We start from the raw sequence: 23,549 nt of genomic DNA, 5'->3' as shown, positions 1-23,549 counted from the left end.
ACTCTTCTCATACAGGTGCATTCTAGCATCTATATCCCATTCCCCTCTCTTGTGTCACTATAGTGCAGGTAAAATAGACGACTAATAATGGGTGAAAGCTAAATCAAGGTTTAAAGTAAAGTCTACCGCCCTTTTTGGATTGTACAGGCCGGTTACATTGGCCCCAAAGACTGGCGCCCCTTTCGGTATTTATTTTTATATTAATCTGTGTGCAAAGTACAACTGAGCCCGCGGGTGCTTGCTCTCAGACTGTGCGTCCAGATGCTCTCAGAAGTGAGCCCCTAGGGTCACTTATAAAGATTACAAGGGATGCTAAAAGCAGAGCCCCAAAAGCTTTCAAAATCAAAAGCAACTTGTTCTAAAAGGTGCCAACAAAAATCAGCCAACGCAATTTACAGATTTCCGTACAAATTTGCCACGTCAACATGTCAACGCAAAAAGCAGAATTCCGTACTGCTGCCACGTCAACTTGTCAGCGCGAAAAGCGGGCGTCCGTACAGTGCCATGTCAACAGTCCGTACATGTTGCCACGTCAGGAGTCCGTACATCGCCACATCAACCGTCAACGCAAATCACGAGCTTCCATACAAGCCAGTCAACGTGTGTATGAGTGTCCGGACACTACCACATCATCAGATTGTGACATACCCCCAAGAATTGTAATCGCCCTTGATTACGCCTGCAAAACAGATAGAGGCCATAAATTGTCTTAGTAGACACTGACTATTAGTACCGACGCACTAGACACGACACATCTAGTACTTGTACAAAACGACAGTCACATCACAAGACATCACTCGATATCACATGACAAATCACAAAAAAATTCATTCCAAATCTCAGACCATGACCATCGGCAACGTATTTAGTAATCGCATCTAGATCCATTCCGAACCTCACTTATGCCCGATTAACTAATCCTTATTGCAATCATCTATACTACAGATAATGGGGGAGGGAATTCCGGCTCCCCCCCTGCCACGTGGCTGAAGCTGCTTAGTCCGGCGACCTTGCGGCCTGCACAGGAAATAGCCGAGTGTGTTCTTTGCAGCTCGATGCTCGCGTGTAGAGAGAGAGAGAGAGAGAGAGAGAGAGAGAGAGAAGGCAACTTCCAGGCCTGTGTGACGTGACAGAGTAGACAGGGAGCGAGACAACTTGGTCTGGTGGTCCCTGGAAGAGAGAGAGAGAGAGAGAGAGAGAGAGAGAGAGAGAGAGAGAGAGAGAGAGAGTAGGGCCTGGAGCTGGACTGGAGCCCTGGACTTGAAATCCACGCACAGTGCGCGTAGGGCCCAAGCGAATTCAATGAGCAGCGGCACTGCGGCACAGGATAGAGAGAGAGAGAGAGAGAGAGAGAGAGAGATCCTGAGTCCGGCCCCCCCTTCCACGTGTCCACTGTCGATATTTCCTTTGCCTGACCAGTGTGCCCTGCACGAAGTAAAACAGCACGAACACATGCACACACACAGAGAGAGAGAGAGAGAGAGAGAGAGAGAGAGAGAGGTGTTTCCCGGCGCAGGGTCAATTATCTATCCTGTTGCCATGTCAATCTTCCGTTACTCTCTCACACACTCGCTCTTCACTGCAAGATGTAGACAATAGACTTTATCTTGGGCAGTGAGGCATGCCCGCTACCTATTTGAACTTCAAACCTCTTCCTTAGGCCTCCACGCTCCTTCAACTCCTGAGTCCGAATATTATTCCAAGGCTCGCAGGATGATCAGAGAGAGAGAGAGAGAGAAGCCAACGATGGCCAGCAACGCAGGGAGAGTGCTTCAGCAAGGAGCCACAATAATGCAGCAGGAAGTTCCATAGTGAGAGCCAACGATGTGTGTGTGTGCGCTAATGAGTGTGTAGCTTTGTATGCTTTTTTATGATGGCTCCTTTTATGATAGCTTTTGTCTTCAGATAATTAACATGTTCTATGTTTGCAGTGTGCAGAACTATGGAGTGGTTGGAACTGTAGAAGATGGAGTGGTTGAGGGGAAGGACTTGCAGTGTGCAGACCGGGTGTACGTACCAACTTCGAAACGATCCTACCTAGAGAAAAACTCAAAACTCAAAGCTTGAAGCGTCAGCCGGGGCGCTCTCTCTTCCCTTCCTCTCCAAGCACCAATCTGATATTTGAAAGAGGGCAAAATGGCTACTCTCTCTCTTTTTCTCACACCACAAGCGCACACACACACAATGTATAAGTAACCTAGCCCCTCTACATACCAGGACACGATTTCCTTCTCTCTCTCTCTCTCTCTCTCTCTCTCTCTCTCTCTCTCTCTCTCTCTCTCTCTCTCTCTCTCTCTCTCTCTCTCTCTCTCTCTCTCTCTCTCTCGTGGGTACGGCTAGAGCTCACCCACGAGAGAGGGCTATACATTGCCATATGCTACTTTTCACCACATGGATCACGATATGCTATCCAGGACCCCTACTCTCGACTGTCGGAGGACATTTCTCACTACACATCACTCGGGGAAGTCCTCCTCATGGGGGACTTCAACGGGAGGACACAGAGCCGACAGTGTGAGATCTATGATATGGAGCAGCCGGAGATCATGAGGGCACTTGATGCAGAGGACATGGGGGTGAGTAGAGTGTCTGCAGATGGGGGACAGGACAACACTGGATATGGCAGACACCTTCTTGAGCTTGGCAGCAGGCACCATCTCGTAATTTATAACGGGATGGCGAGGTGGCCAGATTCTGCGGGATTCACTTGCTTCCCACACAGTGGCGGAGAGAGCACAGTAGACTACTTGTTGGGCTCTACCCAGACAGCAGAGCTTATACACTCCTTCAGCGTTGCACGCACACCGATAGGGGCGGATCATACTTATCTCACATTCTCCCTTTTTGCTACACAGCTTGCTGAATCCCCCGCCTCCCCCCCTCACACTTACACTACCATTTCTTTCACTCATGAGCTCACTCCTGTTTATATACATCACCTGCATGAGCACCTTATACACTTAGACCCCACAGCACCTCTGGACACACTCACCACACACATTACATCCATCTTACACGAGTCAGCCACTCAAAGTTTCCCACATCGCATACACACACACCCTCCACGCACTGGCACTATGCCACAAAACAGGTGGTACGACGACGAATGTCAAGATCTACACAGACACCTACATATACTGGAGATCAGAGGGGAGATTACACATCGCCGGGCTCAGCGCAAGATGCAGACACTTACCCGTCGTCAAAGACGGGAGTGGGAGGAGCACCAGTATTGGGACATCTATCATTTACTCATGAGCAAGAATAGTGCTGAGGCATGGCGTCGGATCAGACCTCCCAGGCCATCCACTCCTATTCAGGACCCAGCGACATGGCACAGATATGCCGAGAGCTTATACGAGATCCCAGGACAGCCACCCATACCTACGCCATCGGCTACCCGACCCACATCATCTACTTTCTTCACCACCCACATGGTGAAGAAAGCTATATCCCACCTACAGCATGGGAGGGCTAGAGATCAGGCAGGCCTACAGGCAGAGCATCTTATATATGGCTGTGATGCATTCGCACCACTCATTGCCCACCTCTTCAACCGCGCGCTTTCAGAGGGATTCCCAGAGTCGTGGACAGTGCACACCATCGTGCCTATCCACAAATCTGGGGATGACATGGATCCTAGCACATATCGCACTATCATGATTGGTCCAATACTGGCCAAACTATATGGCGCGGTTTTAGAGGAGGAGCTCAGTTCTCTAGCAGAGGGAGAGGGCATGAGGACACCAGGACAGGTAGGCTTCCGCCGAGCTTTCTCTACTATTGATCATATCTTCACCCTTCGTTGTCTGATCGACCAGACACGGGTGAGGAAGAGGAGATTATATTGCTGCTTCGTTGACTTCCGCAAAGCATTTGACACAGTACCTAGAGAGAGACTTTTCCGATGTCCGGCTGCGCTTGGGATTGGAGAGGAGATGGCATGGGGGATCTATGCATTGTATGAGCATGTATCTGGCAGAGTGAGATGCCCGGGTGGATTATCTGACACCCTTGTGAGCACCATTGGTGTGAAACAAGGTTGCCCCCTATCACCTACACTCTTTGGTCTATACATTGACGAGATTGTAGACTTCATCTTGCACAGGGGTGGAGAGGGTGTGGATATTGCAGGGACTACTGTACACATACTCTTATATGCAGATGATATTGTCCTGGTGTCAGAGACGGCAGAGGGACTACAACTACATTTGCAGGCCCTGGATGATTTCTGCTCACAGAGAGGACTCACGGTGAACCTTGGCAAGACCAAGGTTCTCATATTTCATACATCGGCTCAGATTCGCCGACAGAGTAGATTTACAATAGCTAGAGGGGATATAGAGGTGACAGGCTCATATGTATATCTGGGGGTTACATTCACCGCAGCATCAGGGACCTTCTCCATGACACAGGCAGCCAGAGATAGACTTACCAGAGGATACGCATCACTAGCTCTGATGGAGAGACAGTGCCACCAGGCCCACTTCCAGGAGCCCCGGAGGAAGGGGTGGCTCTTTGACACACTGGTCACACCTGCACTCATGTATGCCTCGACCATTTGGGGATCGGGACTGACAGACTCAGTATGGACACAGATAGAGAGGCCACATATTATTATGATCTCCAGGATGATTCGCAGCAAGCCATCAGTTCCACACGACATTATTAGAGCTGAGCTGGCTGCACCACCGATGTTGGTAGAGGCACTCTTTCAGACTGTTTGCCTTCTTCGCAGATTCAAAGATATGGATCCAGATAGGATCTCTCATAGAGCCTTCATTGCATCTAGAGAGATGGCACAGGCAGGGGACACTAGCTCATGGTATGCCCAGACAAGAGATTGGCTAGCTCAGCACGGTTTTGATATCGATAGACTACCACCACTCCAGTATGACACCCAGGCCCCGACCTATACCCTCTCACGCTCTGAGCGGAATAGGGTCATCAGACAGGAGATATGGCATACATATATTCAAAGGACATGGCGCAGGCCCACAGACACCCTACCTCCTAAAATGCTATATTACTATGAGCATTTTCTGAGGTTCTCAGAGCAGGGATTCATTGAGATTCCATTATACATGCAAGAGTACATGCCACACCGACTTCGGATCAACATTGGCCAGCTACGAGTGTCATCACATCAGCTAGAGATTGAGAGTGGCAGAGCCAAAGGCATACCACGAGAGGAGCGTACATGCCGGATTTGCCAGACGGAGGTGGAGAGTGAGGAGCATTTTGTCATGAGATGCCCAGCATATACAGAGCTGAGAGAGAGAGATGGCATTGGAGACTCATTACAACAGCATATGATAGGCCGAGAGCAGAGGAGGTTTGGCCAGTTCCTGGTTGCGGCTTTAGAGGTTCGAGAGCAGTTGTTACAGCCACGCCAGAGTCAGGATAGCAGGACACAGACTACCATCACACAGTTTTTCCGACGAGCAGGGCCAAACCCCCCCACACTACCTACACAGAGTAGAGGGCTTACCCTTCTGCAGGCAGAGTCTCAGAGGGCACGTCGGAGACCGAGGCTCCCAGGATACAGGACACATAGGTGTCACCAGAGGGAGATCTCGAGGATACTAACCTTACACCATCAGTATCTAGAACAGAGTCATGTACCAGCACCAGGAGATCCAGCATTCCAGAGATACCTGAGCAGGCCACCACCGATGTACCACATTCTCTACCCTACATATGTTGCTTGTTTTTAGATACCCTCCCTATCATCTCATGGTGGTATCACCTTGCAGCCCCTAGTTGAGCCTGATGATGCGTGAGCACACCTCGACACGAGGACCCACACTATACATTGTACACCACATGCACCACCCTACCACACCCTTTTGCATAGTATAGGCTCATTTCAGTTTGTACCCTTTTTTTATTTTCCGATGCCTAGAGCATCAACACACGTATATGATATTGTCTCATAGGTCGAGTTCGGCCTTTCGAAGACGTTAATAAAGCTTTCTTTCTTTCTTTCTTTCTCTCTCTCTCTCTTTTGCATAGTATAGGCTCATTTCAGTTTGTACCCTTTTTTTATTTTCCGATGCCTAGAGCAACAACACATGTATATGATATTGTCTCATAGGTCGAGTTCGGCCTTTCGAAGACGTTAATAAAGCTCTCTCTCTCTCTCTCTCTCTCTCTCTCTCTCTCTCTCTCTCTCTCTCCTCTCTCTCTCTCTCTCTCTCTCTCTCTCTCTCTCTCTCTCTCTCTCTCCTCTCTCTCTCTCTCTCTCTCTCTCTCTCTCTCTCCTCTCTCTCTCTCTCTCTCTCTCTCTCTCTCCTCTCTCTCCTCTCTCTCTCTCTCTCTCTCTCTCTCTCTCTCTCTCTCTCTCTCTCTTCTCTCTCTCTCTCTCTCTCTCTCTCTTCTCTCTCTCTCTCTCTCTCTCTCTCTCTCTCTCTCTCTCTCTCTCTCTCTCTCTCTCTCTCTCTCTCTCTCTCTCTCTCTCTCTCTCTTCTCTCTCTCTCTCTCTCTCTCTCTCTTCTCTCTCTCTCTCTCTCTCTCTCTCTCTCTCTCTCTCTCTCTCTCTCTCTCTCCTCTCTCCTCTCTCTCTCTCTCTCCTCTCTTCTCTCTCTCTCTCTCTCTCTCTCTCTCTCTCTCTCTCTCTCTCTCTCTCTCTCTCTCTCTCTCTCTCTCTCTCTCTCTCTCTCTCTCTCTCTCTCTCTCTCTCTCTCTCTCTCTCTCTCTCTCTCTCTCTCTCTCTCTCTCTCAATTCAATTTTTGCACTCATGGGTGCTACGTGGCCATGCTCAACCTGCACAAACGGGAGCGAGAATGGGTTGCTCTTTCTCTTCGATCTGTACATGTGGGAGAATGACCCTCTCTCTTTGCACAAATCTGTATTGGTTTCTCTATGCACCCGCGTGCAAGCCCGCGAGTGATAGAGTGGAAACCAAGCTGTGTAGGTAGAGACGAATTCCTCAGAAAGCCTTCCTTGGCCCAAAAATGTGTTGCACTCTCAATCTCATTGTGAAATTCTTTGCAAAAGACTTTGATTTTTTAAACTATGACAAGTGGATTAAGTGTGTGTGTGTGTGTGTGTGTGTGAGAGAGAGAGAGAGAGAGGAGAGAGAGAGAGAGAGAGAGAGAGAGATGGTCGTGTACATGCTGCCAGATAGAGCATGCCAACTTCTGTGCACTACATGTAGCATGCATTGTTTTCTTAGAGAATAGGCTTGCCTCCAGCTGCAAACCAAGTACTGTAGTAGAGTATGCATTGCAAAGGAACATTTGCATCCCAATGAGTAGTGTTATAGCTCTCATTGTGAACGGCTTTCATAATAGCAACTAGAAAGTTACACCACTTTATAAGTGTTGGTGAGCTATGGTATGCCATGTTCTACCTGTCTTTTATTGCCGACCAGCTCCTCAATCGTGCAGCTAACTTGACGCATTGCCACTGACACGTGGAATAGCACCCCTTGCCACAACTATATGCAACTAGGCTATGAGGGTCGAGTTATAGATTTATAACTCGGTTGGAAGAGGCAACCTTGAAGTTTGAATCGCACGTGATAAGGGGGCCTAGAATTTGAGAGACCGAGCCCACCAGTGCTAATGCACCTACTGCACCATGTTTCTCCCTTGCCTGTTCGCGATCGACTTTTCACTGCGGTCAATTGCCACGGCTTGGTGTCCTTCGTCTCACACTAACGCTCCTCTATAGTCATCTGTCACCTGCGCTGCCCTGTTTCCACCACATGTGCTCGAAAAAAACCTAGGTTTATTGTATTCCCACCTACAAATTTTGAAATTTACCTCTAAATTTTAGATATAAAAGATGAGAACCTACAAAATTTTGAAAAAAATTAGTGTAATTTGGTGTGAAAACCTTCAAATTTTGTCAATTTACCTCTGTTGTTTCACATATGTAGGTTTGCCAAGTTTTTGGAAAAATGTTTTTTGCGAGCACTGCGGTGACCACAAGCTTCACCATCCTTGAATAAAGTCACTCAACATTGGCTCCTCTTCTGGCTGCTCACGCCACTGTAGTGGTGGCCTTTCTCCATCATTCGACTTTGAGAGCAAGTTGTGTCCAATCCTAGCTTCCTACCTTGCAGAGCACAACAATTTTTTGAAGATTTTTTGGGTTAGAGAATTCCATGTAATGCAAGACATGTCAAACATGGACAAGGAAAAGAAGCTCAAGGTTGGGGCAAGTTGGCAAGTGGAGAGCACAAGTTTCTAGAGACCTAATTCCAATTGTAAGTAAAATCTCCACGACTTCACTTACTAGAAGGAATGTCTCCCAACGTGGATATTATCGAACAAAAGTGGTGCTACCTCTAAACGGAAACTTCTACAAGGGAAGGATGTTGTTTTAGGAATATCCCCCCCTCCTACAAAGACACTCCCAATCCCCTTGGATATTTGTTGCAAGTAGCTGAGTCCGACCATTGTACCCTACCAGCTCGACAACACAAGCAAGTAGATTAGCTTGCTCCACACACACACACACACACACACACACACACACACACAGGCTGTCGAAGGCAGCCGGCCCTGGGACACATGGCAGATAATTGTGCTTTCTCTGGTGCTTCCAAGCGAGTGCACCCTACGCTCGATACACGAAACAACGAACAGAAAGATAATGACAAGCTTAGGCCTTGAGTGCACACACACACACACACACACACACACACACACACACGTAGAGAGAGAGAGAGAGAGAGAACTTTTTTTGATTTGGTTTATGAAATTTGCGAGGGAACAAGAGCTTTGAGGGTAAGAGGGACCATGCCACCGCCGAAGGCGGTGGCGCGCGCGCGCGCGCGTGTGTGTGTGTGTGTGTGTGAGAGAGATAGATAGATAGATAGATTGTATTATCGTCCACTGAGGTCGGATATGACCCATGGGACCAAAAACAAGCATTACAAATGGTTCCGACTAAGCAGAAAGATGATGATGACGATACATATCAGTTAAGGACTGAGGGTCCATTGGGAGGGTAAAAAGAAATGGAAATGGGGAAAACAAAAAACTAGGGAGGGTCAGCTGTGGAGTAAACTAATTTAGGGTTTCGGAATTCTTGGATGATGGCTTTACCACCTCGATAAACTGCCCATTTACCTTGTTTGCGGGCTTCATGTACCTTCTTGAGCTCATTTGGTTTGGTTTTGAGTTGGTTTGTGGTTAATTCTTCGGTGATCCAAAACGTTGTTCCCTTGAGGAGACGGGATTGGCGTAGTAGCTTTTTTCGTTCTTCTTTGTCCTTGAAGGTGAGAATACAATGTTCGGGTGGTACATGCTTGGGTGTGTCATTGATCCAGGAAATGGTTTCAAGCTCGATGTTGACAGGTTGAAGAATGTTATTGAGTTTGGCGATTGCCTCTTCGAGAGTGTCCTCGCTTGTGCACCAAGGTGCGTGAAGTCCTCCAATCCTGACCTTAAGACCAAGGGATTCTTGTAGTTTGCATTCTTGTAAAACTGCTTCTATCTTGGTGTCGATCTTCTCGTGTGTCGCTTCATGAGCTTCTTTCACTGCTTTGACGGTTTCGGTAAGGGACGCTTCAACACCTTGAGCTTTTGCAATTAGATCTTGGCTCTCTATCTTCGTCTCCTCTAACTTAAGCAAGCGTTGTTTGAGTTGCGCATTCTCTTCAATAAGTTCCTGAATCTGAGCTTCAAGAGCAGTAATCCTTGCTTCTTGACGAGTGGCGGGATCCTTCTTAGGCGCAGCTACCACCGCAAGGAAACTCTTGCGTGTGCTGGTCGTTGGTGTGCTGAAGGAGGCCATTAGATCCTTGGAATTTCTTGACTCTGTTGTGTGAGCAGTTCCGACTATGAGAACCAATGCTGTTCTTGACTGTTGTTGCCCGGTTATGGGAACCGAGTTTAAGCTTGGTTAATAGTGCTTAAAGGAGAGTAAGCAAGCAGAGAAAGCGTTTTTTCAACTCGTCGAAACGTGCAGAAACACAAAAACGAGGACACTCCCTGTAACTCGAGAGAATGGGGCTACAACTTGTGTTCTGCTGGCAATGGAGAAACGTAGTAGCTTCTCATCTCTGCAGCTCGAGAAGACGACGATGCTGCCGATTGACAGACGTAGAAATCTGCTGGCTTCTGTTGGCTGTGGCGGGACAGACCAAGAGGACCTTGAAACTGCTGGCGGGGGCGGGACAGGGCTGAGCTGAGGGATGCAGAGGCCCCCCCCAGAGGGATGCCCCTCGCCCCAGGGGAAGGCTTGCTTGCAGGCTTAGGCTTAGGCGGCTAGGGTTTCAGAGAGAGAGAGAGAGAGAGAGAGAGAGCGGGAGTAGCAGACGATGGTGAGCTCTATGCTAGAACTGCTAGAGAGAGAGAGAGAGAGAGAGAGAGGGGGGGGGGGGGGGGGGGGGGGGGGGGGGGGCTGCGAAGAGGCAACTGCAAAGCAGTTCGCAGTTCTGTGATAGCGAAGACATCAGCACCTATATAGACTCTATTTAAGAATAGTTATCTATTCAAATGTCCATTTATCTATACTAATAGATAATGGGGGAGGGAATTCCGGCTCCCCCCCCCCCCCCCGCCACGTGGCGCGTTCTCTTTGATCCGGCCTGTGTACATTTCAGCTCTGGCTACACTGCGAACTGAGAGAGACGGAGAGAGAGAGAGAGAGAGAGAGAGAGAGAGAGAGGTTGCATGTTTCAGGAGTAGGGTATCGAGCAGGTACAACTCCAACTACACAGAGACACACGGTGGCACGTGCGAACTAAGAAAGAGAGAGAGAGAGAGAGAGAGAGAGAGAGAGAGAGAGAGAGAGAGAGAGAGAGAGAGAGAGATGTTGACTGTTCAGCGTGACACGCAGGCAATAGCACAGGCCCGAGAGAGCGAGAGAGAGAGAGAGGGAGCAAGACTCCTCTCTGTGTCGCAATGTTCAGGAAAAATGTCTCATCTTAATATCATGCCGGAGTAGCACCAAAGATCATTCAACAGAGCCCCGATGTAGTGAAAGAGTTGTCATCTGCAAGGCTGAAATGCGCTTGAATTAGAATCTGCAGAGGCTCTATCAGAGCGAAGGAAGAAGAATCCTAATGGAGCTTCGAACAAGAAGGAGAGCCCCACACCTGACGATAGGCCATGCCGCCGCCGAAGGCGGCGCCGTTTTACTAGTGTCTATAGAGATTTATGAGACCGAAATGCTGCAGTCATTTCATCTTTCAGCTCCTACACTCAAACAAGTCAAGTACAAATCAATCGTATTCATTTTCGGGAATTCCTGTCATAAAGTCATACAGCAGAATACTACTCAGCCCATTAGTATCCCTAAAACCCAAAGGGGACATCAGTGACCTTATTCAAAAATCGGGGTAATTTGTTGACAAAAGAGCGGAGTAACTCCCCTCTTGTGCAAACCCGCTGCACTAGATTCACCCTCGCTGAATTCGAGGTTCTATCGGAGTAGACTATGCTAAACCGAATGATTCAAGGTAAAGTTCCAAAATCTAAGTATCTGCTAGGTCCTCCTCCTCCATCCACTTCGCATCCAATACAGGATAGTTCTTGAATTTAACCAAGAACCGCCTAATCACTTTACCTTTTATCTTTCTATCTTTGTTCGCCAAAATATGTTATGGAACGAGTATCTCCTCACTTTCCTCCACTTCGGGTTGCTCATCAAGCTCCCCATCAACTAGCACATCGCCTTTAAAAGACTTCAATAGACTCACATGGAATGCATTGTGACCTTCCAAGTATCCGGCAAATTGAGTCTAAAGGAGACATCATTTATCTTTTCTTTTATCTGGAAAGGGCCATAATACCTCATCTAAGCTTTGGAAATAGCCGCTCCTTTCCTTTTCGTTTTCTTAAGCGTGCCTTCTCAATACGTAAGAGCACCCAATCGTCTTCCTTTAATTTCAAATCTCGTCGATGTCGATCTGCTGCCTTCTTATGTCGTTCTTGAGATTTCGCTAAAGCCTCCCGAACCTTGGCAAAAGCAGTGTCCAAGTCCCTCGTGTATTGGTCGGCTTCAAAAATCTTATCTTTAGTGCTAAGGAAGGGTGGAACCTTCGAAGCACTTTCAATGATCTCAAATGGCACCTTCCCCGTCTAAGAGTGGATCGTCTTATTGTAGGCAAATTCCACCAAGGGCATAAAAAATTCCCACCATTGAGTCATCTAATCAGAAATGTAAGACTTCTATAAATCCAGTATAACTGAATTTGCAATCTCACATTGCCCATCTATCTGCGGGTGGAATGATGACGAGAATTGCAACCGTGTGTCAATGTTCTCCCAAATAGCCCTCCAAAACAAACTCGTGAATCGGGGATCTTTGTCGGAGACTATTGTCTCAAGCATGCCATATAGTCGGAAAATCTGTGAAATGAACAGTCTCGCTAAATGATCCGGCTTGACTGTTTTCTTCACTAAAATGAAGTGAGCTTGCTTGCTAAATATGTCGATGACAATCCAAATGCCATCATGCCCACTCTGTGTCTTCAGAAGATCAAAAACAAAATCCATTGCAATACTTTCCCAAGAGGGTGGGAATGGGTAAAGATTGTAGTAATCCTTGTGCCTTATGACTGTCAAACTTGACCTTCTGACATACTAAACAACTGCGAACAAATTCGTCCACGTCTTTCTTGAGTCTCGGCCAAAAGAAGTAGTAACGCTCCACACCTTTCAAGGTGGTGTTGATGTCACGATTACCCGTAAAAGGTGGACAATGGCACTCAGTCAAAACCTTTTCCCTCAACGGCTGTGTGACCCACAACATCGTTTTCTTGATCAAATAGACATCTCGTATGGAATATCACGCTACTACCTCCCCATTTTGTATTCGAGTGAATACATCGGAAAAATCCGGATCCGAGGCGTACTAATCGACCATGTCCTTGAAGCTTCTATGATGAATCACGAAAATAGCCAAGACTAGGGGCTTCCGAGACAATGCATCTGCCACCGAGTTTTTTTGTCCCTGAACATGGACAATCTGGAAGTGAAACTGTGACAAGATGTTAGCCCACTGCATCTGCTTTTCCAAAAGCTGCTTCTGTCACAAGAAGTAGTGTAGACTCTAATGATCAATAAAGACCATGAAATCGGCTCCGTGTAGGCACTGAGTAAGAGCATGGATCACTACCAAAAGCTCTTTCTTATAAATCTGTGTTGTCAATTCTGCCCTTGAAAACAATCAGCTTTCATGGCCTTCTTGCATTGAGACCGCTCCCAGACTACGACCACAAGCATCACAATATCCTTCAAATGACTTTTGCAAGTCCGGCAAAGTCAACCGGCAAAGTCAACACTGGTCCAGTAGTCAGTTTTTCTTTAAGTGTTTGAAAGGCAGTCACCTCTGTCGATCCCCACAGGGACTCCTTTCTGAGTCAATATGTGCAAAGGGGAAGCTAGCTTTGCAAACTTCCGAATGAACCTCCAATAGCAAGAACACAAGTCCAAAAAGCTTCTAACTTCATGAACATTCTTTAAGTCGGGCCAATCGTTGCGGATAGTCACTTTTGGCCGGATCCATTAGTACCCTTTCTGTTCAGACGATGTGTCCCAAGAAATGTATCTCAAGCAAGAAAAACTAGCTCTTTTTCACATTTATAAGCAATTTATGCTTCCTCGATGTCTCAAAAACCCACAAATGATCGGTATTCTCTAAAAATCCAAAAAGTCGTCCTGAAAGCTGTCTTATAGACGTCTCCAAGAGCAATACAAATCTGATGATAATCACTCTTCATATCAATTTGGCAAGTAGAACCCCGAAGTCTGTCGAGTATATCATCGATCCTCATAATGTGGAAATCTGTTCCGGTTCATTGTTTCTTTATCTTGGCCTCGGCTGGCTCTATAAGGTGGCCGGTTCGGTGGTGTACAGCCACGAATCAATCATGTGATCTTCATGACGACGTAAAGGAGGTAACTCGCTTTGTACGCCTTCAGAGAAACAGTCAGTCTCTATTTCAAAAAATCTAGTTCGTTTTCGAGGTCAAACATATTCGACCTTCAATCAGCGTTCAGTTCTCCCAAGAAAAAATCAGGTAAAGAAACTAAATTTCATAAGTACAATCTCTTTGCTTTTATTTATGTCACCCACGTGCACATCTAACCCTATGTGTACGTGGACAAGCTGTACGTGGACAAGCTACTTCATGACAAGGGTTCAGTTAGCTTAGTTTAGGAAGTGTTCGGGCACTTTTGTGAGTCTATTCGCAGACCGTGCATGTCCAGGCACTTAGAGTAGATGCATATCCTCTGGTTGCTCACAACATGATCATCAGATTACCATTAGAACCCATAAGGAGCATTTTTACAGTCCACAGACCTATTTTCCCAATTTTAGCCATTTTTCACTTATTATTAATAAGCGACTTTGTTGGGAAACTGGGTAGGGCAATTTAGCCAAGCCAATATATAAAAAACCTAGCGCTAGTAGTATCTGGCAGAAGAGGCAGCAGGGACCAGGCGTCCGACGATGCACCTTTTCAGCAAGACTCCCCGGCAAGCAACCTAGCGTTTTCAGCCAACAGGGACCAGTGTTTTCAGCAGATCAACCCTTGCGTTTTTGCAAGCAGCAGATCAAGCCTAGCGTTTTTGCAAGTTGCAGTCCATGCTAGCGTTTTGCAGATTCCCGACAACAAGACCATCCCTAGCATCAACGTTTTCAGTTTTCAGCATCTAGACACCGAGAACAAGTCCCAAACCTCAAAATCTCACCTCGCAGCAGATCCTCGTCGCACGGTCAGATCAGCCAGCGTTTGCTGATTCAGCCCGCTATTCGCAGATTTCAGCATCTGCGTTTTCAACGCATCGTCGTCGCCGTCGTCGCCGACATAGAGTCAGAATTCAGCAAATACAAGATTTGCAGATTTCAGCCCCTAGCGTTTTCAGATTTCAGCCCGTCTCGTCATCGCCGACATCGTCAGCAAGTCCATTGCATTTAGACCATTGTACAAGATTTGTGCAATCAATAGCATAGACCTCTCTCGCCATAGAGAGTGGAACCCTTGGAGGAGGGTTTGACAACATTCTGGTGTTGTATTCTTCTCTCTCTATCTCTAAGTCTCAGAACCTTCATTCACAGTGTTTATCCACTTTGTTTGTGATCATTTGCACTCTCTCACTAAAGGAACGGAAGGCTCTCCCTTCCGTAAGTAAAAGGAACCCTTGAGCACAATTCGGAGCACTCATCTTGAACAAAGTTCAAATCTTCCGCTGCACCTTATAATATGTCAAAGTCGCTTTCTTACCCCGATAGTCAACCACGGCGTTGTTCGTGTGGTACCAAGGGATTCCTTGGAGGATATCACACCCTTCCCAAGGCATGATATAACAGTCCTCGTGCCCTAAACACTACTGACTGTGCAAACGAAGTTTGCCGATGATAGATGTAATGGCAACATATCATCCAGGTGCCGGTAGAACTACCTCCGCGTGTGGCCTCAGCCTGTCGGGCGTAATTCCAAGTCGAGCCACCAATTCAAGTGAAAAGAAGTTGGCCTTGGCTCGCCTTGGCTCCTACATCAAAGAAAATGAGGGCTTCCTGATCTTGCACCTTGCCCCGAGTGCGGCAAAGTTTTGTACTTTCGTTCATCTGATTCAAGTCGGGCCCCATGCAATGTGGTACCGATCCTGCTTTCATCTTTCCTTTTCTTCCACACTCGGCTACTGCTCTGTAACTCTCAAGTTTATCTTCTATTGGTCCTTTGGTTCACAGTCATTTCAAGAGTTCTTGTTCATCTCGTTCTGCGAGTACAATTTCTGCTTTTCTGCACTCGTATATCCTTTCGGCTTTCCTCCCTACATGAGAGGAGAAGCAATGGCCACACGTCATCTCGAGTAAATCGTATCAATCGGATAATTCTTCGGGTGTTTCACCAATCTCGGGTACCTGGAGTACTTAATCAATTTGTTCACACATTCTTCATTCTTTTCTTCAGTTCCCGCACCGGATTTTCAATTCTTTGCCTTCCCACTGAGAGATGTCATCTCTATCAGATTCTTCACGAGAACCCATGTGTAATCTGGAATTCTTTATGGCTTTATGCCCTGTAAGACAGAGCGATGAAGACGGGAGCGTGCCCAATGCGCAATGTATGAAGGGTGGGAGTGGCTAATAAGTCCAAGGTCATGCCACGAAGATTCTTTGACAAAAACTATGCGCGCTACAAAAAGGATCAGATCCTCTGTAGAAGAAGAATCTTTCTGTGCTCTGATACCACTATAACAAACTTGGGACACCCCAAGTCAAGATTCTACCGCGACACAATAGAGATTCACTTCAAATTTACTAACAAAACAAAAGAGAGGCGACACGGCCCGGCGTAGTTCCGTGCCAAGAGGTATTGGCCCCAAAGACTGGCACCCCTTTCGGTATTTATTTTTATATTGATCTGTGTGCAAAGTACAACTGAGCCCGCGGGTGCTCGCTCTCAGACTGTGCGTCCAGATGCTCTCAAAGTGAGCCCCTAGGGTCACTTATAAAGATTACAAGGGAAGCTAAAAGCAGAGCCCCAAAAGCTTTCAAAATCAAAAGCAACTTGTTCTAAAAGCTGTCATAAAAAATCAGCCAACGCAATTTACAGATTTCTGTACAGTTTAGCCACGTCAGCATGTCAACGCAAAAAACGGAATTCCGTACTGCTGCCACGGCAGCCTGCCAACACGAAAAGCGGACGTCCGTATAGTGCCACGTCAGCAATCCGTGCATGTTGCCACGTCAACAGTCCGTACATCGCCACGTCAGCAACCAATGCGAATCACGGGCTTTCGTACAAGCCAGTCAGCGTGTATATCAGTGTTTGGGCACTGCCACGTCATCAGTTTGTGACAAAAGTTGTGATCATCTCCACCCACTATTCACACACACACTGTGTTAAATCAGCCCCAGCCTCAATTTTGGGCGCCCCCTCTTGGGATGAGAGTCTTTGGGTGTGAGTTGACTTGCAAGTTGCTCTTCTACTGCCATGTGTCCAGTTTGCTCTTTTTGGTTTAATTCCTAGTACCCACCAACTTATAAAGTCCAGCCGCGGGGCCTAAATGTGTCATGTGCACATCTAACCCTATGTGCATGTGGACAAGTTGTTCCTACTTCTAGGGTTTAGGTAGCCTAGGAAGTGTTTTGGCAACCTTGTGAGCCTATACACAAGCCGTGGATGTCCAGGCACTTAAGAGTAGCTGCATACCCTCTGATTGCACACCTAGAAGGAGCATTTTTTACCATAAGAACCAACTGCATATGAATCATTTCTTATAAGGTCATTTTATTATAAGTGACTTTTTATAAAAAAAAATCCAAATTGTGGGGCCGGAATTGCATTGCTCCACCCAAGTTGGGGGACCTATATAGGCAGCCATGGGGCACATGGGAGAAGCAAAAGACAAATAGAGCACAGGCATCCGTAGGCTCTCAAGCGTTTTCTCAGCAAATGCAAAGTGAGAACGTCTCTCCAAATGAGATCAACTATGCTTTGCTCTTGAAGGCTATGCTTCTCTCTCTCTCTCTCTCTCTCTCTCTCTCTCTCTCTCTCTCTCTCTCTCTCTCAAACCATATAGAGCCATTGGGGGCTATTGAAACTTGAAAAAAAAAAAAAAACTACTTGGCACTGCCTTCGTTGACATGTATGCCAAAAGTGGTGCACTTCAAAAAGCACAAAAATTGATGGAGGAAATGCTTGTTTGAGACGTCGTCTCTTGGAGTGCATCCATTTTCGAATATGCCCAACAGAGGATGAGAAAGCTTTGGGTTGTTTTCAGTAGATGCAAAATGAGGACATCCCTCAAGTTGAAATCACCTATACTTGCATTTTGAAGGCGTGTAACACTATGCAAGACATTGATATGTTCAAAAGAAGTGACAATGATATTTGTTCATCAGGGGCTATTGAGGGAAAACATGATGCTTGGCAATGCCTTGGTCAACATGTATTGAGGAGCTGCTTGTGCGAAATATCATCACTTGGAATGCACTGATTTCTAGCTATGTAGTATGCCTGATAAGGGCAAGGCCACAAAGCCAGGGCTGTTTTCAACGAATTGCGAAGTGAGAGCATCTCTCCACCTATGCTTTGGTCTTGAATGCCAAGGTTGTACCAGTTCGTACATATTGAACCGTATTGTCCAGTATGTCCGTACTGATTCGTACAATACACGGATTGATCGTACTGTACGACAGCTTTTTTCGGAAAAAAAAATGAGTGATTTGGGCGTCCGAATGCGAGCGACCAACATATCAATTGAACTTTTGCACCTAGGGCTCTGAAAATTGTCGTACGCTCTGAACGCTTTTCTCTACGTGGCCGTTCTGAGAACTTCTCTGCAATGCAACAATAATACTTACAAGTTACTGACAGTGTGTGTGCAGGTTCAGAATCAGGTAAGTGAGCATCCTCTCTCTCTCTCTCTCTCTCTCTCTCTCTCTCTCTCTCTCTCTCTCTCTTGCTACACACATACTGTGAGCATTGAGCAAATTGTTTTCCTTTAAGTAGGATCCATCATGCCGAAACCAACTAATCCCCTGTGGAGGAAGCACACCAGTGGAGATTAAGTAATCATTAATGTGTCCACGAGTAGTTTCCATGATATACATTTTCAAAATCTCTAATGAGAAATGGATTTTTTTTTAAATGTTCTCTCATTTACTTGTTTTTTACAAAAGGTAAGTATTTTAACGTACATAAAAAATTTATCCATACGAAACGACGTACAATACATACACATACGTACCGTACATTACGTATGGTACCACCTTGGCTATGCGCTAACCTCACATACTTGTTTCCTCTCTCTCTCTCTCTCTTTCTCAACATGGAGAAGGCCAAGTTTTTTGTAGATGCAAACCGAGGGAATCTCTCCAGTTGCAATCACCTATGCTTGCATCTTGAAGGTGTGTGACACTATACAAGACTCCAATATGTGCAAAAGAATTCAATGATATTGCTAATGAGGGACTATTGGGCTGTTTTTAGCATATGCAAAGTGAGGACGTCTTTCCAAATGAAATCACCTATGTTTTGGTCTTGAAGCTGAGATACTCTCTCTCTCTCTCTCTCTCTCTCTCTCTCTCTCTCTCTCTTATCAAATTCACAATGACGTAACTCTCTGCCTTTAGAAGACGTTAGTATAACATTTCATTTCATTAGTGCTTGGTGCTACCTTGGTCCTTGGTCGACGTCCATGCCAGATGTGGTGTACGGATATGCTCAAAAGAGACAGGGCCAAGAAACCTTAGGTTGTTTTCAGTAGATGCTTTCTCTCTCTCTCTCACCGTTGAGGGGAGGGTTTACCTGTAATGGCCAAGGGAACTTCTTCACCTCCAAAGCAATGTCCAAGCGAACTTCCTTCTTCAGCTCCAAGGACGTCCAACGGCAGCGCAGTAGCTTCAACTTCGAGAAATTGTGCAACTCCTGGCGATGTGCAGTAGCAACACCCTAGAGAGAGAGAGAGAGAGAGAGAGAGAGAGAGAGAGAGAGAGAGAGGCTAACAACATTCAGCCGGCGAAGAGGGATAGGAGAGAGAGAGAGAGAGAGAGAGAGGCAAATAGAAATCCCTTGCCCTCCACTCCTCCTTTAGGAACGCTCCATTAGCTCAAGAGAAAGGAGAGTTTGGCTGAGATGACGAACCCCTAATGTGCGAGCTTTGCGCAGGGATGGTAGGATGTGGGCTCTGAGAGGGAAGGTACCATTTTCCACTTCGCAAGGGCTTGCCTGGTTCGTACACAGCGTATGCTTAGGTTTTGGTTGCGCAACCTGAAATACAGGTCTTGCTCGCCCCTTGCCTGCCGTGACATCCACCTGCTGTCCGCAAGCTCTGTTGGCAACTTCCCTCTCGCGGCCTCCTGGGCCTACATGATATTCTGGACTGAGGCTCGAAGCTCTGCGCTGAGACCCTTTTGCCTTTGCCTTAATAATAACCAAGTTGTCCTTTCAAAATAATCGTTGTTTCTGCGCCGTGCTCATTTAGCCTCTGCCATACCAAAGCCTTTGATTGGAATTTATTAAAGGCCTGGTTTTTTTTTTTTTTTTTGTTAATAGAGAGTAGAACTTTGAAATTATAACACACACATCCAACCCCCCCTAGGTGGAGGCAACCCGACTCTTAAGGTGAGTCATCCCAACCGGGTTAGGGTGGCCAATCTATCATTTGGACTAGGGGAACAATCCTTAAGGGCTACATGTCATACGAGCTGTCAAGTGGGTTTGAACCCAAGACCTTTTACACAAGGGGCTCTTGCTCTACCAACTGAGCTAGCTCTCGTTGACTGATTTTTGGCTTAAGAGTTTTAAAACATGGTTGCTCCTAGGTTCTTGCGATTAACCAAGTCTCTCGACAATGGAACTCGAGATTGTCAAATTTTCAAAGACGGCAGGTAAAATATCCGAGAGCTGGAGCTAGTCATGCCAATGTATGAAGGCGATGACTCGGTCTTGAGATCGCTGGATGATGCGACAATGTCGAGCCCCAATTCGCCAAAAGCTTCACCCACGAAAAAGGACAAAACTATCTCGATCGAAAAAGTTCCCTTGGAGGAAACAAGCGAGAAAATGGCCTCAGCTCAAGGGTTCAAATTCGAGGTAAAAACCCTCAAAGACGGGGTCCCTCAGGGTCCCATCTGTACGAACGGGAATAAAGCGGCGACTGCATCTGCAACTCATAGGCCAAGCATCTCGTTTGCTAGCATACTCAAGGGGCCTAACTATAAGGATTCTGAAAAAGGCTCATCAGAAGGGATGTCGGGGGAAGGGGATATCGGAAAATTGCAAAATACAAGAGCTAGACTTCAGCAAGAGCTCATGGAAGTCAACAAAATGATTGAGGCCGGCCCTAACAACAACAAAAGAACGTGCTCCCAAACAGATCACACTGGGTTGGTTGAAGACGGGTTGGCAGATCGGGCCTATGCTGCTTTAAGAAAGTCTTTGCCACAACAGGTGAAGGTTGTCGAGGTTATTACTATAGCGATTCCACGAACACTTATCAAAAAACAGTTAGCCATGCAAGCTCAGCTAACGCTGGTTTTTGGGTTCAGTGGAAGAATTCCGAACAGGTTTGAGATTATTCAATGGCTTCAGAGCCCTCAAATTCTTGGTCACACAGAGGAGCAGTTGAAAGTACTTTTTACCGAGCTAAAGGGTTTTGTTCAGTGAGATTCAAAGAGGCCTCCGATGTGGAAAAGATCTCGACAAAGGGCCCCTAGTGTTTAATAGGACTACGGTCTGTGTGGTGCCTTGGGAGCCAGTGTTCGACTTAGTTGATTCTCTACAAGGGTTTCATCCGGTCTGGGTTGAGTTTGTGGGTCTGCCTAGCTGGCTGTGGGATAATCTCAGGATGCTCGCTAGTCAACTGGGCACTCCTTTATTTATACCTAGCAAGAGAGGGTTTGGCAAAACCTCAAACAGGGTTTGTATAGGCTGGGATGTATCTAAAGCGCCACCTAAGAGCATGGTAATCAATGTCGGAGCTAGGCTTGTTACAATTCCGCTCAACTTTGGAACATACTTTGGAGCATGTTTTGAATGCAACAACTTTGGACACTTTGCCAAGGATTGCCCCTTGAAGTCTAATGGTACTGCAGCTCCGACAGCACAGGCCACCAGTGAATGAAAACCCAGATGGAAGGGCTAGAGAAGCAAGGAGGTAGTAACGAAGGAGCAATTGCAAAGAAGGATAAAGAAGGTATGATGGATGTAAAAATACAGGAAAAGACTGTGGAGGAATCGATTCCCATACAACGAACCTCCGAAGGTGCATGCAATAATAATAAGATCATTATTCCCGCTCCTACCCCGAAATTTATGACAGTGACAACAGGGACGGCTATGCAAGTCGCTGGTCTGAAAAGATCCAAAAGGGTGAAGGCAATGACGAGAGACTCCAAAGTACTTCACATCGTGAGAACACTTGAGGTGAAAGGCTCTAGTCCGTCCTCCACCCCACTGAAAGGAGGGGGGTTCACTATCCCACTGCACAATCCATTTGCAGCACTACAAGAAAGGAAATCCCCAGACCGCGAACCTCCGGATTCTCATGACACGAAGGAGGGGGGGGGGAGGGATGATTCGGGCGCTGAAGAATTCGTTCCTCTTTCCCAATGAACCCTTCACTAATGATGGAATCTCTCACTATCCAATCTTGGAACGTAAACGGGTTGAAAACCCGTAAGAAGAGTACCCTATTCTAGGAGGAAATTAAAAAGGAGAAGGCAATCAACTGTTGGGCCATCCGGGAACACCACTTAGATGCCCATAGCAAGAGAAAGTAGGCGCTAGGAAAGAAACTAGTATTCTATGGAGAAGGAAGTAACGGTTTCAGTGGCGTTCTCAACATTGTGGACAGAGAATTGGAGCCGAAGTTGATTCTAAACCACCCATCCGGCAGAATCCTGGGGATTAGAATCATATGGGAAGGGCATCCCTTCACCATTATGAATGTGTACGACCCTTGCAATGCAAAAGACAGAGCTAAACTTTGGATGCATCTTAGAGATACTCCTATTGAAGGTGAGTGGTTGTTGGTTGGCGACTTCAATATGGTAGAAAAGAGCATGGATAGAACAGGATCCTCCAGTATGTTGGCTAGCTCATAAAGGTCTAAATGGCAAAGTTTGTGCGAAAAATGGGCGATGATCGACTTATGGGAAATCGGCCCATGGAACAGCACGCCTGGGTTCACATACACAAGCCTCCAGTATGCCCGCACTGCCTCCAGGCTGGACAAATGCTATTGCTCACACAAAGCTGACTGGATTTCGTCATTGATAGAGATGAAGTTAGCTCCAACAAAAAGCCTTTCGTCATTGATAGAGATGAAGTTAGTTCCAACAAAAAGCCTTTCAGATCACATACCTCTGCACATTAATTTTAAGAAGAATACAGGTGAGGAGCAGACCCCAAGAGGTGGGAAAAAACTGTTAGTAACAGAGGCACACCTATTCAAAGACCCTCTTTAACCAAGAAATCACTAGGTAAGCTCAAAAAAGATGTCGACCTCAACAAACACAATGTGTGGGACCTCTTTGCTCGGAGCATCCAGAAAGCAGTCAAAACCTCGGGCGCCAGAATCGAGAAAGTTAGGGAGGCACACCTTCTGCATCTTACAACGGAGGTACAGTTGCTTACTTCCAAAAAAGCCAAGGGGCTGGCTACTGAGGATGAGCACAAACGATGGCTCGAAGCCAAATCTAACCTTGCTGAGGAGCAGGTAGAAGATATCAAAAAGGGAAGGCTTCTCTCCAGGGAGACTGACCTTCAACCTGAAGCCTCTAATCAAGCGCATTTCTTTAGGGCTTTAAAAATCAAGAAGAGCCGAGGCCATGTTCGCTTGCTCGATGATGAGAAAGGGACAATAGTTCATGACCAGGATGAGATGGCTGGTATGATGCTGAGCTATCTTAGTCAGATCATTGGACGGCCAGAGATCCAGCCCCAAGAAGTGGAAGAATCCAGAGGATCCTTACTTCAGAGTGTCAAGAAGAAGATTCCCCACTCAGAAGCTAATTTATTAGAAAGGGAATTTTCCAAAGACGAATGTTCACTAGCATTGCAAGCCCTTGGCAACGAAAAGTCCCCTGGTTGGGATGGCATGACAGTGGAATTCTTTAGAGAATT

At 46.6% G+C, this 23,549-nt stretch overlaps 2 protein-coding genes across 5 annotated transcripts in view; one reads left to right on the top strand and one right to left on the bottom strand.

Moving 5' to 3' along the window:
* LOC147465247 (uncharacterized) overlaps positions 1-19,850 on the bottom strand; it is a 66,169-nt gene extending 46,319 nt beyond the window's left edge. For 2 of the 4 annotated variants that reach the window (XM_086519064.1, XM_086519058.1), the window contains exon 1: positions 19,230-19,849. Coding sequence is in view for 1 of the 4 variants with exons in the window: in XM_086519054.1 (XP_086375180.1) it covers positions 19,099-19,121 (23 nt within the window). In the remaining 3 variants the exon portion in view is untranslated. Of the gene's footprint in view, positions 1-19,098 lie in introns of all 4 variants that reach the window. The other 2 variants (XM_086519054.1, XM_086519071.1) reach the window with 2 other exon arrangements.
* Positions 2,336-6,121, top strand: LOC147465248 (uncharacterized). The gene has a single exon (XM_086511444.1). It carries the CDS (start codon positions 2,478-2,480, stop codon positions 5,715-5,717), a length of 3,240 nt encoding a protein of 1,079 aa, XP_086367570.1. The 5' UTR covers positions 2,336-2,477; the 3' UTR covers positions 5,718-6,121.
* Positions 19,851-23,549: the final 3,699 nt, after the last annotated feature.

The sequence above is a fragment of the Adiantum capillus-veneris genome, chromosome 1 (genome assembly GCF_014529385.1).
Source record: "Adiantum capillus-veneris isolate H3 chromosome 1, ASM1452938v2, whole genome shotgun sequence".
Classification (NCBI taxonomy): Eukaryota; Viridiplantae; Streptophyta; class Polypodiopsida; order Polypodiales; family Pteridaceae; genus Adiantum; species Adiantum capillus-veneris.
The sequence above is the reverse complement of the archived record's forward strand: the minus strand, read 5'-3'. Positions and strand labels throughout refer to the sequence as shown.

Coding starts and splice junctions, on each gene's coding strand:
- LOC147465248 (XM_086511444.1), top strand. CDS start 2,478: ATGGGGGACTTCAACGGGAGGACACAGAGCCGACAGTGTGAGATCTAT.